The 17,941-nt window shown below is 32.8% G+C and overlaps 1 protein-coding gene across 1 annotated transcript; it reads right to left on the reverse strand.

Annotated features, from left to right (window-relative positions):
- Positions 1-1,193: 1,193 nt before the first annotated feature.
- Positions 1,194-17,775, reverse strand: LOC100367112 (rab-3A-interacting protein-like). The gene is made up of 10 exons (XM_002732980.4): positions 17,716-17,775; positions 10,338-10,727; positions 9,873-10,023; positions 8,825-8,920; positions 8,390-8,467; positions 7,825-8,025; positions 6,623-6,831; positions 5,719-5,818; positions 5,370-5,436; positions 1,194-4,752 (listed from the first exon to the last, which is right to left on the reverse strand). The coding sequence occupies exons 2-10, from the start codon at positions 10,559-10,561 to the stop codon at positions 4,685-4,687; spliced, it is 1,194 nt and encodes a 397-aa protein (XP_002733026.2). The 5' UTR covers positions 10,562-10,727; positions 17,716-17,775; the 3' UTR covers positions 1,194-4,684.
- Positions 17,776-17,941: the final 166 nt, after the last annotated feature.

The raw sequence follows: 17,941 nt of genomic DNA on the forward strand, positions 1-17,941 counted from the left end.
CACTTATGCATGTCTGTTAATTGCAGTTACAGGCTTGTATACGAACATAAAAACACGAAACACAAGATTTGAACAAGCAATCGGCAAATGCTGCTTGCCACCCTAGTCACAACAGTGTGACATCATTTAAACGTGAAAACAATTTTTTTTATATGAGCTTTGTTCATGAAAAAAAATTAGGTGGTCATAGCGGTGGCAATTGAATTGAACATTGTATAGTATAGATAATAAAGCAACCAAAGTTACTAAAGCTATCACATCACAATCAATATATTTAGAGTTTCAGTATTACTAAAATCCAGTACAGTGCTTTACGCCGAAGCTTGAACACTGTATACTGTAAAGGGGTTAATTATTTACTGGGTTTTAATTTAGCTTATTTCGCTGACTGGAAAAATGCGCTAAATTAAAACACAGTGAACATGTAAAATTTAGCATAGAACACATTATCTAAATGACGAAACCGTGAATTTAAAACCCACTGAATATGCCTGAAATGGTAAATCAGTGAAATTTAAACCCAGTGAAAATTAGGCATTTTACAGTACCAATGCAAGAAGCATTTTATTATCACTGCATTTTATCTCAATGATTGCCATATAATTTGATCATAAAACAAGTTTATGTATAATAAGATGAGTGATGTGCGAGTTTAAATGCGATTGGTGTACTAGTGATAATCAAATAAATGAGATATTTACTAGATGGGGGAAGCCATCTGAAAACCTGTTTCGCAACTTGTCTATTTTTTTCGTTTTCAGTTGTATTCAAGATGGTTGCCCCTACATAGTAAATAGCGGTAAGATTAATCGCATTTGATTATCACTAGTATGCCAGCTGACTGTGTGTCAATTTTCTGGATGTAACGCAGCAATGATACCTGTTTTTCCAAATCCCTGTTGAATCAGTTTTTTTATCATTGCGAACAGAATCAAATTACACTTGACAGTTTTTTTTTTTTTTATGGAGGTGATAACTGCACATTTGTTTTGACGCGCGACACACAAGTATTCTGAAAACAGGAAATAACAATGACAAGAGAGATTCGCTAAATCAACATTTCGCTATTACGTCTTTTACCACCATTGGCTAAAAATGCATGTTGCTTTTTCAACATGTTTTACAGTACTTTCCCTGCACACACACACACTGGCTCAATTTGCATGGCACATTCATCATTACAAATGACAACATTTTGTAAATACATGTATACAATCCTGACCACTCAGGTCTGAACCAATTTATTGACTCATGATTATTCAGCTTACAGGGCCTAGGGTCCAGTACACACACCTATTAACAAAATTGATACAAAGCAGTTCATTGGTGCAATACACACAAACACTGAATGCCTGTTACTACGTATAGAAAACATTAAAATACAAGGCATACAAATTACATTTTAAAAATATTTTTATATATTTATAAACGGCGTTTAAAATCGAAGCCTGACTGGTGTAATACATGTATGCTGTAGGAGTTCAGTACAGCATGGTGCAAACAAAATTACAAACACATATGACAAATGCTTTTAAATAACAATGTCACATTAAAAATAAGCCACCTTTATGGACAGGGTCACACAGCACCATCTTCCTTCAAATCTTGGTAAATTTAACATTGAAATCAATTTTAAAGTATACCGTACACAATACAGTTTTTTACTAGTAAGAGGCTTTCGGAATGCTCTCAGATTTAAATCAGATGTAAAGGGTCAGGTACTACTACAGGGTCAGGAGTGACTGCATTTCATTGCAATTTTTCAATCCAAACAGAACTGAATTAATCTTTGTAGTATCAATTGAATAAACATAGATGAAAAATGAAAAACACCAAGAAAACATTTTTCGTGGTATTTTGGAATCTTGTATCTCAAAAAATCAACCCAAATTTTTTTGGTATGAATTCATAATAATGAAGGCATGACAAACATGACATATAATGTCATGTTTATATAATATAATATTAATAAATATTTTTGTAGTTTTTCATGTAGTATTCTATTCACACTGGATGTGAAGGGCTTTTTACCATGAAAATGTGTGCGACTACAAAGCCATTTCCCACAATGCATTAGATTGGTAAAAACCTTAAAATGGTGTTTTATCACAAACGGACATGTTGATCAACAAAAAGTGCATGTCATACTGCTACATTACCTTCCTAACTAAAATAGAAATTCGTGTTGAAGGTAATAGATATACTTTGTATGTTGTTGCACACTGGTGAGCAGATTTGGCAATGATATAAGATTATGACTTCTTTTTGCAGCATGCAATCAAATCTCATGAAAACAATGAATTTTACACATGTTGTATACATAGCATGGTTACCAATATTGAAGATGAGACAACGCGGCAACTGCAAAGTGTCAGAATGTCATATTGGTCTTTAAGTTTGATTATCTATTATATAACAACTATTCTATGTTTCCCACAATGCATGGAATTGACAGCTATCCCTTTAAATATACCGGTACAACACACAAAATATACTGACATGTACAAATATATACACATATATACTAACTAAATCAGATAGATTCTCAATTTAAGAAAAAAAAACACGTTTGAACCAATACAGCCACTTAAAATAGACCATCATAACACTGTAGATGACTTTATTTTAGCTGGAATTTACTTACACTTTTAAAACAGCAAAGTAGGTTGACCTACACAGTTTTTATTTACTGAATTGCCATTAGGTTAACAAAAAAATTGTTTCTGGTCAGCATGCTTATTCGTACAAAAGTTCCCACTCAAAACTTGGGGGAAGGGGGTTCAGCCAAAATACCGGGTACTGTTAAAGTGCAAAAAAATTAAGTAAGCCACTGCAGCATTTTTTTTTGCTACACCTTAAAGCCAGAAACAAATCTTTTTTTTTTTTAAATTCCAACCTAAACGGCCGTCAAAATACTGGAATTAGCATCTTTCAATGAATTTTTTTTGCTGATTTATTACAACAATGTAAATAAATTCTGAATAACAAAGTATTCAACAGTTATTGATATGTACTTTTACACAAAAATAACTACCGTAAAATCTGTATTAGAAGCCGCATCTCTAATACAAGTCGCACCCATTCTTTTTGAGCAATTGAGTACCAAACATTCACAATTTCTCATACGTGTAGATGCTCTAATTGAAGCCGCAACATCTAATACAGATTTTACAGTAGTCAGTAATTAGACGTTTACACAGGATGACACTTTCATGAAAACAATTACGACCACAGATAAAATGAATTGAAGTAGAACTTGTAAAAGAAAATAGCATATACCAGTAAAAAACAAAAACAAAATATTCACTATTACAAGTCAAAATGGGACAGCTTGTAAAAGTCTCCCAATAAAATGTTTGGTACAAATAAACTTAGGAATTACAATTTAGCCCATTTTAGATTATAAATTGTTCACCATCAGTATTTGCTCTATCAGAAGAGTACATGAACCAAAAATTACTTCAATAGTTTTAAATTTGCGTTCTCCAATAAAAACCCATCTTTCTCCATGAGGTAACAGAAACATTGGTGTATGTATTGTATGTATGTACCGTATTGTGTTGTAATTTATATAACTCTCATTTTGAAAAATATACAAGACTTCTATTTTCTGGAAACGTTGATATGTGAAAATTTCACACAGACATATATATACACACCAAACAAGTAAAGTTGAAATTAAGCCAATAAGTTTTGCACATTGATTTATGTTTTTTTCTGGTTTCTTTTTATCAACAAATAGTTTGTAAGAGTCGGCGTCAGTTTTGACATGTGAGTTTGCCCCTTCCTCATACCTTCTTAAATTCCAACTACAAAAATGTACATACAGTCATACAAAATGTGCTCCAGAACACAAAATTAAAATCTAAAATTTCAACAAACTCCATATTTTAAAGATTGCCACCTTAATGTATTCATTGCACAAATGAATCACCCTCCAATTAGAGGGGGTCATGCCAAATGTTAGTGAACCATAGGGGTGGTAGGATAAACCATGTCTGAAATGCTACTCATGTACCATTACTGATACCCACTCCAGATGATAATGGTGTCACCCAAAGTTTGCTTCACAAAATATCTTTAGAAACTTGCTATAATTCATGTATACTGAAGAGTTAACAGTCATGTCAGCTCAGACTGTCCCAATAATGATAGCACACATCAAATAGTTACAACCCTTGCTATCAATATGAGCTCAGTCGATTATCATAACATGTACATGTATAGATCTTAAAGACCTATGTAGTTTTTTTAATAGCTGCCATGATGTTTTAGATAAATTGTTTCTAAATGGATTTTATTATTACCTAGTCCTAAAGAATGTTTTCATAGAACGGTAGAGGAGCTTAATCCAAAGAAGACAATATTCATAAAAATACCTAAGCTTCCATACAAATGTAAACCCTGTGTTTCAGCATGAATTAAGACATTTAATCAAATTTAATGAACTCCCTTGATATAATAGGGTTACTGAAACAAAAACTTCCTCATCCTCTTTTAAAAAACTGTAATGTAAATGGATCAACCAAACCATGGTTGAAATTGGACTGTACCAGCAATGGGGAGGGAGGGGGCTGCCAGCATTCTACAATGGGGGTAAGAAACTGGAATGGATAGATATTAAGTACCATATTGTGTAAACATTGCCTGGTTACAGCTGATGGTATTCCATAGGAATCATCATTTATAGACCGAGTTTAACCAGTGACATATCACTACGCAGTCGTATCACCTCCCAGTACATGTCCTTTTCTGTAAAGTGAAAAGACAAAAGTGAGAATTATTTGCATGATAAATGTATTGACTTTATATGAAATGGGAAATATTAAGTGGGCTTGATTTTAGCAGATTTGATGTTACATTCTCCAGTTTATGAAGGAAATTATATTCTTAAATTTGAATATTTACTGAGAGTTTTATTTAATGTACTACATAAATATATCAGCAAAATGCGCAAAAATAAAAACAGTGAATAATTGTAGTGTATAACGTTTTTTTTTTTTTTGACGAATGCATTGAATAATAAATAATTCCTAACTTCTTGTCAAATGAGGGGAAGGGGGGTTGCAACTTATTTTACAAGACTGTGTTAAAGTTCAACTACAGCCAGCAAAATAAAATGACAAACACAAGGAACTACTGCACAAACATAGTACTGCTATAATTAGATTTTATAAATTACAGGTATCTCTAAAAAAAATTATATTTAAACTGGATCAATAAAATATGATTTTGACCACAGACACATTTATCTGACTTTTACATAAATGTATGTTCACTAATAATACAAATACAGTAAATGCCATGGCAAAAAAAAGAAAATTGTGTACGTTTGTTTGATCACAGCTATTCACTTCGAATGAACTTACCATCAGCTTTCACTAAACCCTGTTTAATGTACCTCAGGTAAGTGTAAAAATCACACACAGCAGTTATCTGAAACACAACACATTGTATTAGTTAATACCTATGCTAACGTGTCTTTACCTGAAGGTTATTATTGTTGGTATTGATTTGTTTGTTTGTTGAACTTGAGCAACATTTCATACTGATTAAGTTGATAATGAAGTTTGAAGATGAATAAGAATTGCTTGAGTTGTTGTTACCACAAGGAACAACGGGAACAACAACAAGGTCAAATGTAAGTTCTGCTTCATTAATATTACTAATAAGCTAACAAAAGTCAACACAAATATTGTACTACTGAGAAATACATACCCTGTCTCTACATGCAGCCGATATATTATACCATTTGTCGGTTTCACCAAGACGAAAACGATATTTGCAAACTTTTTGAGTGCCGGTTAGTGCACATTTTCTGAAATAAACATGAAAAAAAATAAATAAGAAATAAATACTTTAAAATTTTGTTGTTTTTGGATGTCACTTTTTGTACAAAGTTCTTAATGTATGCTGTACGTTGTATCATGTAATGATACCATGAAGATCCAGTCATAATATTTGAACAAATAAAACATACTTGTTGCATGTACATTTGTAAGTAAAACAAGGAAGAACCAAACTCCTCTACCCTTAAAGAAAAACCGATACTATAAATAGGGGCAAGACGGCCATCGCAATTAGTATGCTAATTCGAACCAAGCCGCTCACATCGTGGCGGGAGCTCCGGGAAATTTCTACAGGGGCATGAATATGTACGCTAGCGATTACACTCGTCTGGTTGGGCTTTTGATGTATTAAATTTTCGGTTGAAGCGTGCAGCGACAATTAAAAATTATGAGTTTAAAATGGCGGCTAATGTATGCAAAATGCCTGTCAATCACAGTTTGAGTAAGCGAGCATAATAAGCATTCATTTACTTAGTGGACAGAGGCGGAGTTAATTACCCATGTGCACTTGGTGCAATCCATGGATTGAGCGGTTCCCCTTTAACCTTTTCATCACCAGACATGCTCAGTAAATTTTTTCTGCACTTGTTTCTTATACATGTATGTCTTTCAATATTAAAGGGAATGAACCTTAATTATGGAGCTAACAGACAAAATTTGAGTAAATTTTTAGTTTTTGGCTATTTTTTTTCCAATCTTCTGAAAAGAAGTGTCGTCTATAAACACGACTATTTTGTGAATTTGTGGTGAAAAGGTTAATGAGATGTACTTACTTTGGGTAAGAAGAAGTCATTATCGGTTCTATGCACAAAATATTTTTTTCTATACAGTTCAACAATGCGCTGCATAACTCGGCATTTGCAAAGTGTAAACATGGTTCAATGTCTTCTTGAAGTACCCTCTTAATAAACACCGACTCGCGATTGTCTGCGTGTGTAGCTCGCTTGAATGCTATGAACTCCTGGTATAGCATTGGATCGATCTGTCCGAACAAAATAGATCACAAATGACGTCAATAAGTAATACATACCGGTAATGTTATTTATTATTCATGAAATTGTTCAAAAACTCGAAAAGCGACAGATGTATAAATAATTTTGTTTTGACAGTAACAGGTACACTTCTTTGTGATTTCAGCAAATCTCTGAAAAGCCACACAAAAATTGGGGTTTAAGTTATTTCCCAATATGATTTTTCTCGACAAAATGTAGGTGCCATGTTTTATATATTTTTAGTATTTTTCTATAATTACATGATTGATAATTTTGAATCAAACATCTCATTGGTTACCACATTTATTCATTAATAGTACATGCCCTTATGTAGATTACAAAGTTGATTCTATAACCAGAATAAGTAATTCAGCATGCTACAAATGTGATTTTTTTTATTTATATGCACTTCTGTTGTGATGCATTTCTATTAGAGCAAACACCGCACAAGTCTTGATTAAAATTTTTGAAATAATGAGGTGAGTTCAAAGGTTATAGATTGTTATCATCTGAACATTCTGTCTATATTTGATTTGTTTGATCAGCATTCACAAGAAAATTCTGTATTTGTCGTTGCCATTCAATCACTGTACTATATCAGGGACTGTATTAGTCTACAAAACTATTCACATACAGTGTAGCATATTTTAATTTTAAATCAGAATTCAAACTTTTAATTGTCTTTTACAACAGGCAGTAAAAAGGAAATGAGACAGAAAGTTTCTGTTTTATCTAATTCTGTGATGAAGTTTATGTTAAAATAAACCTGGAGCAATCAAACATTGGTAACTATACACTAGGTTTTGTATTCGCTGATAAGTGAAATATGCTAAATCCACATGAACAGCTTAAATGTACAAGAGAACTAAAAAATCCATGAATTTAAGATGTAATGAATATTCTGCGCTTATAATAGAACAAATACGATACCTGATAAAATATCTGGAGAACAGAAGAAAAAGAAATAATACTGTGAGACTCACTTCTTTTTGTTCTGCTGGAACTTGTATCGGTGTTAGCCCGCCGACACTACTGGCTTTTTGATGGCTGGGGCTAAACGATGGGTTTGGGGTATGGTTGCCATGGCGAAGAAATCCAAGTTTGGACTTCCTGTAGTGCATGCTGGGTGTGGATGTGATTACCAAGCTCTTCAAAGCACTCACTTCAGCTTGCAGTACATCAATCTAAAGAACACAAGAAATCAACGATATTCAATATATATTCAATCTAAATAAACTAAATAAATACTACAAAGCCATTTTTAAAAACAAAATAAATGTACCCAATTTGATGCAAATTACTGCATGTAAAAAAAATTGAATTATTTGAAATGTTTGTCTCTCTAAATATTACGTTACTTTTGGCACCTTACATGTAACTGGTGAAAAATAACGTTCAAATGATAATTTATTTCGATTTTGTTTTTGATTTCTCTCATTCCAACAATTTAATATCTGAAGCATAATGTAAGCTGGTCAAATTTAACAATTTCATAATTATTCATATAACTGAAATAAAACTGAAATACACTGGCTGCATCTCACTCACTTTTGTCTGTGCTTCTTTTAAAGCTTTCTCTGACGTAGCTTGTTTGATGTTGGCTTCACGCACCATCCCATGAGCCTCCTGTAATGTAAGGAATGTACTTAAAGGGCAAAGGTCGCTGTGAAGCCTCATAAGTAATGTGAAATTAATTTTCGCTTAAATGACATTTTCAATGTTTTGTATGGAATTTATTTTCACTGATTTTTTAAAATATAGGGAAAAAGGTACATTCACTAAATTTTATTTTCACTGAATCTTTCCTTCAGCGAAAATAGCGAAAATTAATTCCAAGCGAACATAAAGTATTCTACAGTATATAATATACATATACATGTATTTTGCAGTTGACATCATCTGTAATAGGATGTTGTCTGTTTAGGAATAAAATAACAATACAGTCATGTGTGCCCTTGTGTACATGTATTCTGGGATATTCACCTGAAATAAGCAAGCCGTTAATTCTTCCAATTCTCGGTCCATTTCTGTCTGTATTCCAGACAACTTGGCAACTTGTTCATCCTTTAGTTGAAGTGCCTGAAAGAAATCATTAACATGAATTCCACCTCGTAGCATTGTACCACTAAATTTTTACTGCCATAAATTGATTAATTTTAATTAATTCAAGTCATGGGCTTTCCAAACATATATAGATTGTATGGTTTCTTGTAAAATTTATTCCGATTATAGGTGTTTACATTTTCATACAAAAAACTATCCTGCTACCTTAGGCCAGACTTTTATTATCCCTTGTTTCGCGAATGAACAGGAGCCGAAAATGAAATAAAAATAAAATTTAATTTCAGCGTAATTTCTTGCGCCCGCCGACTTGTAAGCGCAAAAAATGCTAAAAAAATATTATTTTTATCTTTATTTTTTTCACCGCTCGCCGCATAACAAATCCAAGTTGCATTTTTGTGGGAGTATCATGATCAAAGTACCGAAGTCTTGTGCAGATGAGAAACAAGGTTATACATGGAATAAAATTTTATTTCATTTCTTCACTTACAATTCTTTGAGAATCACACAAATCTAATGGAAAAAAGAATTAATTTAATTTTTTTCCTGCCCTCCTCAAAAAAATTGCCTTATAAAAACTCGAGAAACAAGGAATAAAAAAAGTCTGGCCTTAAAGTGAATGAAATGTATAGACTTCATTGTGAATCACTGTAAAAAACTTTAAGCTGTACAACATTTTGTGATTCCCCATAACTTGTAAAATTTATAATTTGTCACTCAGTAAATGTAATCAGTATTTTACAAAGGTTTCTGATTACTGAGTTTTTACAAATTAAATCCATGTGAACATGTGAAGTAACAATAGAACTCATTGTTTCCCTTCCAAATCAGTGAACTTAAAGCCTCAAACTTAAAGGCTCAAACATCAAAATAAGTACGATAAATCAGGAATTTTAAACAAATATGCAAGAAACATGAATAAATGCTGAAGAAAAGTTAAAACTACTGACTAGAGAGATATTAAAATTACCTCTTGTGCTTTCCTCAGTTCAACCTGAAGTTTATCAATTGCTTGCATTCGAGCTGATTCGGCAGTCGATTGACTTCTGACTCTCGTCACATCGCCGTTGTTGTCCCACTCATTGTCAAAACTGCTTTTAAAATTGATAGGACCTCCATTGCTATTAAACAGAACAGAAACATTTCAAAAATATTGGCCAAAAGACTGAATTCAAGATCACCATGAAAGAATGAATTCTACAAGTACCTAAGATAAATTATATACCTAGTACCAAAGCAATTGAACTGGAAGATGAAAATGGAATTGAAAATGGTGGACAACCACTTATATGAGCAGCCTCGCTCTGTCAAATTCCAGCTCCTTCTAAACACAGGGTATGTGCTGCTCTCAATACTGATAATTAATTAAAAAGGATGGATAATTGGGAAACCCAAAATATTCATGCATCAAATTAGACAATAAATATGTACCGACCTCTCAGTCTCATTTTTCTCGATGCTCTCCACTGACTTATTATCATCATGGCAATCAGAAATCTTCTCCTGTTCATCGTCGTCACATGGAAGATCATTTTTACTCAAGATAGGTGTGCTCTTTGCTCTTTGAAGACCAGTGATCTCAACAGCCAGAGACTCTGGTTTGTTTATTGCATGCAACTGCTGTTTACGTTTCAAACGAAAGTTCTTGATTTTCATCATGATGATAGAGGGCGCTATCAAGCTCTGATTGTTTGTCACACTGATAATTTAAGTCCTGAAGTTCATGATCATTTATTAATTCAGATCAGTAAGAGGAAAACACACAAATATGGACGTTACGAGAAATGACCTGTTTGTGTGGCGATTCATGGTCTCTTGAGGTGTTCTGTAGATGTTAGAAAAAATACGAAGTTTAGTGCAGTTTCTGGATTATGTAAACTGGTTGAGCCAATTAAAATAGTTTTAACAAACCAACCAACAAACCAACAAACAAACAACAACAACAACAACAACAACAACAACAACAACATAAATAAATAAATAAATAAATAAATAAATAAATAAATAAATAAATAAATAAATAAATAAATAAATAAATAATGAGCTATGTTTTTGATGTTGTTTTTGATAACTTGGAGGTATATAAACTATCCTATTAACAACAAAACTATAGCAACCCTGACAGACAAGACGAACAGATACATAAATAAACAGACAAAAAAAGAAATAAAATAACAAAATAAATAAATAGCGAGCCGAGTTTTTGGCTAATCATTTTGCTAGAAGTACACTGACAATAAAGCTGTCAATGTGTTCTACAATGGAAGAAGAACACAATATTGTATTTTATTTGTTCATACTGTATAGTTGTCATCTATACTGGTATTGTTATCAACATAGCATTCTATGTCCCACAGCAATGGTTACACAGAGCGTGACACACAGATTGATTCATGCATAAAGTGCTTTCTTATTCTCAACAGAAACTGCAAACCATGAACAAATTCATCAGAGAAATTCAAGCAGATAGGTTCCTATACACTTGAAAATAAGGACATCAACAATAGAAATTACCAGCTGTCTCCAAATATGCTAATGTAGATTATTTTCTTGACAACAGGAAAAATGTTGTCTCTGTTTAAGAGGGAGGCATAAACAATCATATTTGACCTGAAATAATTAGATTACACACTCTCAATAACAGTTACTTTTTATAGAAGTACTGTAGAATAATTCACTATCCTGGGGATTTCACTGATAGACAGCAAGAAACTTTTCTCTGAAATGGAGCTTATATCAAAACTAGGAAACATATTCTCATAGTTTGTATTCATTACAGTGCATTATTTTTTTTTTAATCTTCCAAATTTGGGTGTGAAGAATTTTATGTTAATATATGAGGAAATTATCTCTCATCAAAACCCACCATCAAAATTAATATATACTTTGCTGAATGTGTCTGTTCCCACGATTAGTGAATATAAATCTGGAAATCTGTTCTTTTTCTGTGGTCTGAATTTAATTTATGCTGAATTTGTAAAAACGTGATTTACAGCGAAATCAAATACAGCTAAATTCACAGTACCATATTAGTTCGATTAGTAGTACATGCACTTATGCACATGAAGGGGATAGTCATGCTTTAGCCTTACCCAGTCAAGTCAAAGTAAAAAGCACATGTGGCTGGCAAGTTTGGGATTGGGATGTGCACTTCTACACTGTACATATTATTCATGTCAGCTCAATAAAAGAAACGTTTACAATAAAGAAAAGAAGAGTACAATCACAATGCCAGACATGACAGTAGGGTGGAGTCAGACTGAAGTGTGTTAGAAAACAGGACACAATGGTTCACAAACTCAATACTGTTTTTCTCTAGGGACAGATGACTAATGGAATGTTCACTTGTTTGAAAACAATGTAGTGGGTACAAACATACAGTCACAGAGACCCACTAAATGGTGTATACTGTTATAAAAAGTACTGTGCAATTTAGTAGAAGCGAAAAATGTTATTGTAATTTATAAGATAAATCAAAAAAGACTATCATGAAACTTTATTGACACTGAAGTTGTCAAATTACGATATCAAATTATAGCAGAGAAAAATAAACTGTATGTGAAGCTGAGTGTATAAGTATATGTATTTGTACCATACATGTATTTATAGCAACAATATGATACTGTAAAATACTAAATATCAGCTAATTAATTTTCACTCTTTGGGTGTTTTGTATGGAATTTATTTTTCACTGACTATTGACGAGTTGAATGTAAAATATAGAAAAGAAAGGTATATACACTGGATCACCAATTCAGGAAATATAGCAAAAATTTATTCTACGCGAAAATAAAAAAATATTTTATAGTAATTTCAGACTAGATAACAAGAACCCTCACACAATGCATTGAAACTAAGTTCATTTTGATAGGATAGCATATTTTTGTCAATCTTCAAAAACCATCATGGTTACAACTGCAACAGCACGGCTATCGCTATGATCATACATCACTTGTAATTAACATTAATTATCATATAATTCAAAAATTACAACTTCTCTGTCTTTAAATGGTAGCTGGTTAACATCCATGCTTTTATGAGTTGTATTCGGTTTGTAATACAGCCAAGTTATCAACCAGCTAGAGTCAGTAATTCACTAGATAGTCATTACCTAGGGATTACCTTGCTCATCAGGTCATATCATCCTAGCGATAAACAATCAAACGAACTAAACACGTCAATGTTATCAGATCTGTATAACTAATACTTGGGTACAATGTGCAATGATGAGCATATTTTATTGTTTGATTTATATTTTAACCGCCCAGTTCAGTAGATGACTTTATTTTATTTTAGGCCAGACTTTTTATTCCTTGTTTCTCGAGTTTTTAAAAGTAAATTTTGTAATTCTTTTTTTCCTTTAGATTTGTGTGATTCTCAAAGAATTGTAAGTGAGATCATTGATCGGAGAGAAGAAATGTAATAAAATTCTATTCCATGTATAACCTGGTTGGCATCAATTGGGGCACAATTAGCATTAATGAGGGATTTCTTGTTTTTTGACGACAGAGTTTCACGGCGTACCACCACAAACCACGCCGCCATGTTCGCCTAGTAGTCTCAAGCAGCACGCAGAGAGGTCAATACTTGATATTCAATGTCAACCAATGGGCATAAAGTATAGAACTGCGCGAGAATTCGGTACTTTGATCATGATACTCCCATGAAAATGCAACTTGGATTTGTTAGGCGGCGGGCGGAAAGAATTTTTTTTAACAAATTTTTGCACTCACAAGTCAGCGTGGCCTTAGTGTGAGGCGTAATATTTCTTTACTATCAGAGTTTAAGGGTAATCTAGAGACAAGTAAAATTGCCATTCAGACTAAAATATGGTTACATTGATTACCGAAAATGGAAAAATTACAAACTGTAAGCTAATACACCTACAATGTATTAAAATTGAAATATTGCTAATGGGAAAAAAAATAGGAAATGGGAAATTGATGCTATGTTGAAGAGGTGTGATTTTTTAAAAATAAATTTGACTAAAGATACATTCATTGGAGTGTTGTTACTGTATTACCAATTATCATTGTCAGATATTTAAATGTTATTCGTCCTGACTTATTCAAATAATTTATTTCTTTGATCGCTGTGAAAAAAAGTCCTGTTGTGACAAAATGATGCAAATAGTGTACTTAACTCACTACCCTTATAACACTGTTATTATATACCAGACAACATACATTTCAGACAAGCGAGTTTAAAAAGGTTAATGACAATCTTGCAAATATGTAATTATGTTTTGCTTGCAACTCGATGAAAACAAATTATAGAATGAACAAAATAAAACCGACCAGCGGGAAAATGGTAAAATACTACGAGAGATAAAAAAGACAGACGTTTCGAGTTCAACTCTTTGTCAGCGTGATTATAACAAACTAACTTTGAGCTAAAATAAACTATTATCACATGGTATTTGTCATACGTAGACATGCACATATACCCGGTATCTAATCATAATCTTAAAATTCTATACGATGATATACAAAGTCACACCCATAGTTTTAACCACACATTGAAATACAGGGGTTTGTTGTAAGATAATACTGTGAAATACTTTATTTTAGCTGGAATTGATTTTCACTGAAAAGACATTTTGAGTGTTTTGTATCAAATTTATTTTCACTCATTTTTGACAAGTTGAATATAAAATACAGGAAAAAGGGTATATTCATGAAATAGCAAAAATTAATTCTGGGCGAAAATAAAGTATTTTACAGAAGATAGTCTATTTCAATTCTGCGAGACAATTTTCAAAGATTTTCGAAGTGATTGAAAGTTATACATTTGGACGATATTGTAGCGCTCAATGAAAAAAAGTGTGATCCATGAAGAGATTAATTTTGAAAGATAATTTATGAGACAATGTACCTAACATTACTGGGGGCAACAGCTAGCATGCAGACAACAGGAATGTATAAATGTGGTTCATCATGAGTCAACTGAATGCGTGTTTTACCCCATGGGCAGAAGCTGTCTCAAATCATTTGTCATAATAAACTGATATTTTTATCACTGGTCCCATTTTAATTTTTTTCTCTTAGGGGTCCAGGATTTGAAATCATGAAGGTGGTGGGGTTGGCAGGAAAAGTGCTACTGATATGGTGCAAACTTTTACATGTTGTATTTGTACATTTTTATTTTTCTTGAACATCTATTTCATGTAGCACTATGTATCTAGCTTGCAAACTGTTTTTCAGACCCCCTCCCCCCCACATGTTTTCAAATCATTAACCCCTTACAACATTTAGAAATTTGATATAATCTGATTAGTTTCTATTTTATTTTAACTGGATGCAAAAGATCATGCTTGAATTATTAAAAATAATCTCATTCTGATTAAAATTATATCTGAAAAACTGCCATGATTGTTTTTCAAGTGACCAAGTTACACAATTATATCATACAAAACAAGGCACACTGCAGTGTCTCATAAATCACATTGTGCATCCTGAAGATTAATACAAATCAGAACAGTAAAAATATAACGGTTTAACTCTTTGAATGTCAAAGTCAACTTTCGGCATCAATCACAAATTAAAATTGTAGTATATTTTCGATATTTTTTTAAAGGCAGATAGCAAATAAGAGATTAAATCCAAAATTAGCTTATAAAAAAGAATTTTGAACCAGTCACTGGTAGCATAGTGGTTGTTGCATCTAAATCATGATCTGTAGACCCAGGTTTAAATCCTACCATAGGCTGACCCCTACCCCAATGGGAAAGCCAATTCCACTGGCTGAGATTCATTCGCTAACAAATGCGACTTTGGGGGAACCTTTGTAAAGGTCTGCAGGTGTATTGTGTATTCATTCCCAAACATGAATATGGCTTCTGTGGCAAATATGCACTTTGGTCAGCACTAGCACTTTGCACATACAAAAAAGTCAGAAGAGACAAAAGTGACATACAATGTCCAGAACTGTCACCTGGCACAAAAACATTTAAAAAAAGAAATTAAAGAAAAAAAGAATTTTCGGAAAAAAACACTAAAATGTTACATTAGAAATTTGGAGGAAAAAATTATGCATTTAAAGGGTTAATAAGGAATGTATGATTGATTAATAACTGTCATGCAATAATAAACAATATTTATTGTCACTCTCTGTGTTTATGTCACTGATATCCGGGTGTACATATGCTTGACTAGGAAGTATGTAGAACATAAATATGTTTACACAATACAAAACAATCGGCATATTTCCCTGTTTTGTAGTTAACCCTAGATTAATAAGCAATGACACTGGTTTCACAAGGAGGTAGTTAATTGTGTTTACGTCATACAGTATCTCAAGTGGTATTTTAATAAGTTGCGGGGAGACAAAACATATATATATACAATGTGTTCTAGTTTGAGTTGTCCTTTTCTACAACCACATGTTAGTCTGATTTTTTTGAAAGTTTCAATTTTGGACAATATCTGTATAGATGTATTGAATGCAATACAGATGTGAGAATACAAGGTTTTTACAAGCATGAATTTAGAAAGTTTGGTTAGATTGTATTTAAGGCTCAATTTATCAACTTAAATGCAAGCAACTGAGAAATATTAAACTTGCTGTCTTTAGTAAATGACGAGTTGACTTTGGTGCTGACAAATTTATTGTGAGAAACATTTTTGTGAATTTTGCGAATAATGGTACTGGTACATGTAGCAAAAGCTGCATTTGTTTTGACATGAGTACATTTCGTTATCAGAAATGCCTTTATGAATGCATGTTAAAAACACTTGATACAAAAATCTCTTTCATGTGAAGGGCAATATGGATGACCGAAAGCCTGGAGTTACCAAACTATTTTTTTTAATTATGAATTTCAGTTGGATGCATTCATAAAAATTTCAATTTAACATAGCCAGTAATGTGATGCCTAAAATGATAGGGAAATCACAAAGTCATTGTTAGGGTACAACCATCATTTTCTTATATTTGAACAATTTGTTATGTTTTTTTTTTTTAAATTTCCTGCATTTTTGATAGCTGTATAACGTATGACCTATGGAAAAATTGGGCATTTGGTTCAGTCCAAAATTATCGCCCCCCAAAAAAGAAAGAAAAATACAAAAAATTAAATAACCACAAATACTGCACCAACATTTTGACTTGTAAAATCATAGATGATGTGTTTGCTGAAATATTAACTACAAGTACAAAAATTAGGCAGTCAAGATGAATTCATAAACATACAGAGACAGTGCTGGGAGTAAGAAATCTGTCATTTCTGTATGGATCGCCTTGTCACACCCTTATCCTCAAGAATCCTCATATTTACTAAGCCCTACATCGGTGTATTATTGTGTGAACCCATACTAATCACATTAAAATAAGTAGCAAGTTGTTGACAACTTTCAAGGTCGTCGTGACACAGTGATTCAATTGTCTTTTTCTAAACGAATTACAGTTTCTCCGCCCAGACGCAACCTTCGCAGGTCATCGATGATCAAGCAACGTATATAAAAAAAAAAAACATGTTTATTTTACGACATTTATTATTAAATCAGATTTCTGACACACGGAACTGCCTGCGCACAACAGTCAAAACAACAGTTAACACGTTAATAGTCAGTTCCGGCAGAATGGCCTTGTTCTAATTATTTGTTTATTATTCGGCAGCCAAATGCAACACAGACAGACAGCTTTGGATCGAAGACAACACAACGACGATAACAGAGAACATCACAAACGTAATGTCACCACCTCGGTTGCACAATTCGACTTCAAATCGTGAGAAAATATGGAATTATATCACAAACGTCGGAATAATGAAATCAATTGATTGAATAAGTGGATACAAAAAAAGAAACGCCTACCTGTAAACTTGCCCTCAAACTACCGGTTCACTGACAGACGCCATTTTGTTGAATATGTCACGTGAATGGTAAGTTTGGAATCAACCATTAATTATGGGTGGAGAGAGCTATGCATTTGTAGTTCAAAATAGATTTGGCTAAACATCTTTTAGGACAGGGACACGTGTATGTGTCGTACCATATTAGGCTAGTATGTAAAGACTGTGGTTAAGAAAAATAAAATGTC

The sequence above is a fragment of the Saccoglossus kowalevskii genome, chromosome 12 (assembly GCF_978046115.1).
Source record: "Saccoglossus kowalevskii chromosome 12, keSacKowa6.1, whole genome shotgun sequence".
Taxonomy (NCBI): Eukaryota; Metazoa; Hemichordata; class Enteropneusta; family Harrimaniidae; genus Saccoglossus; species Saccoglossus kowalevskii.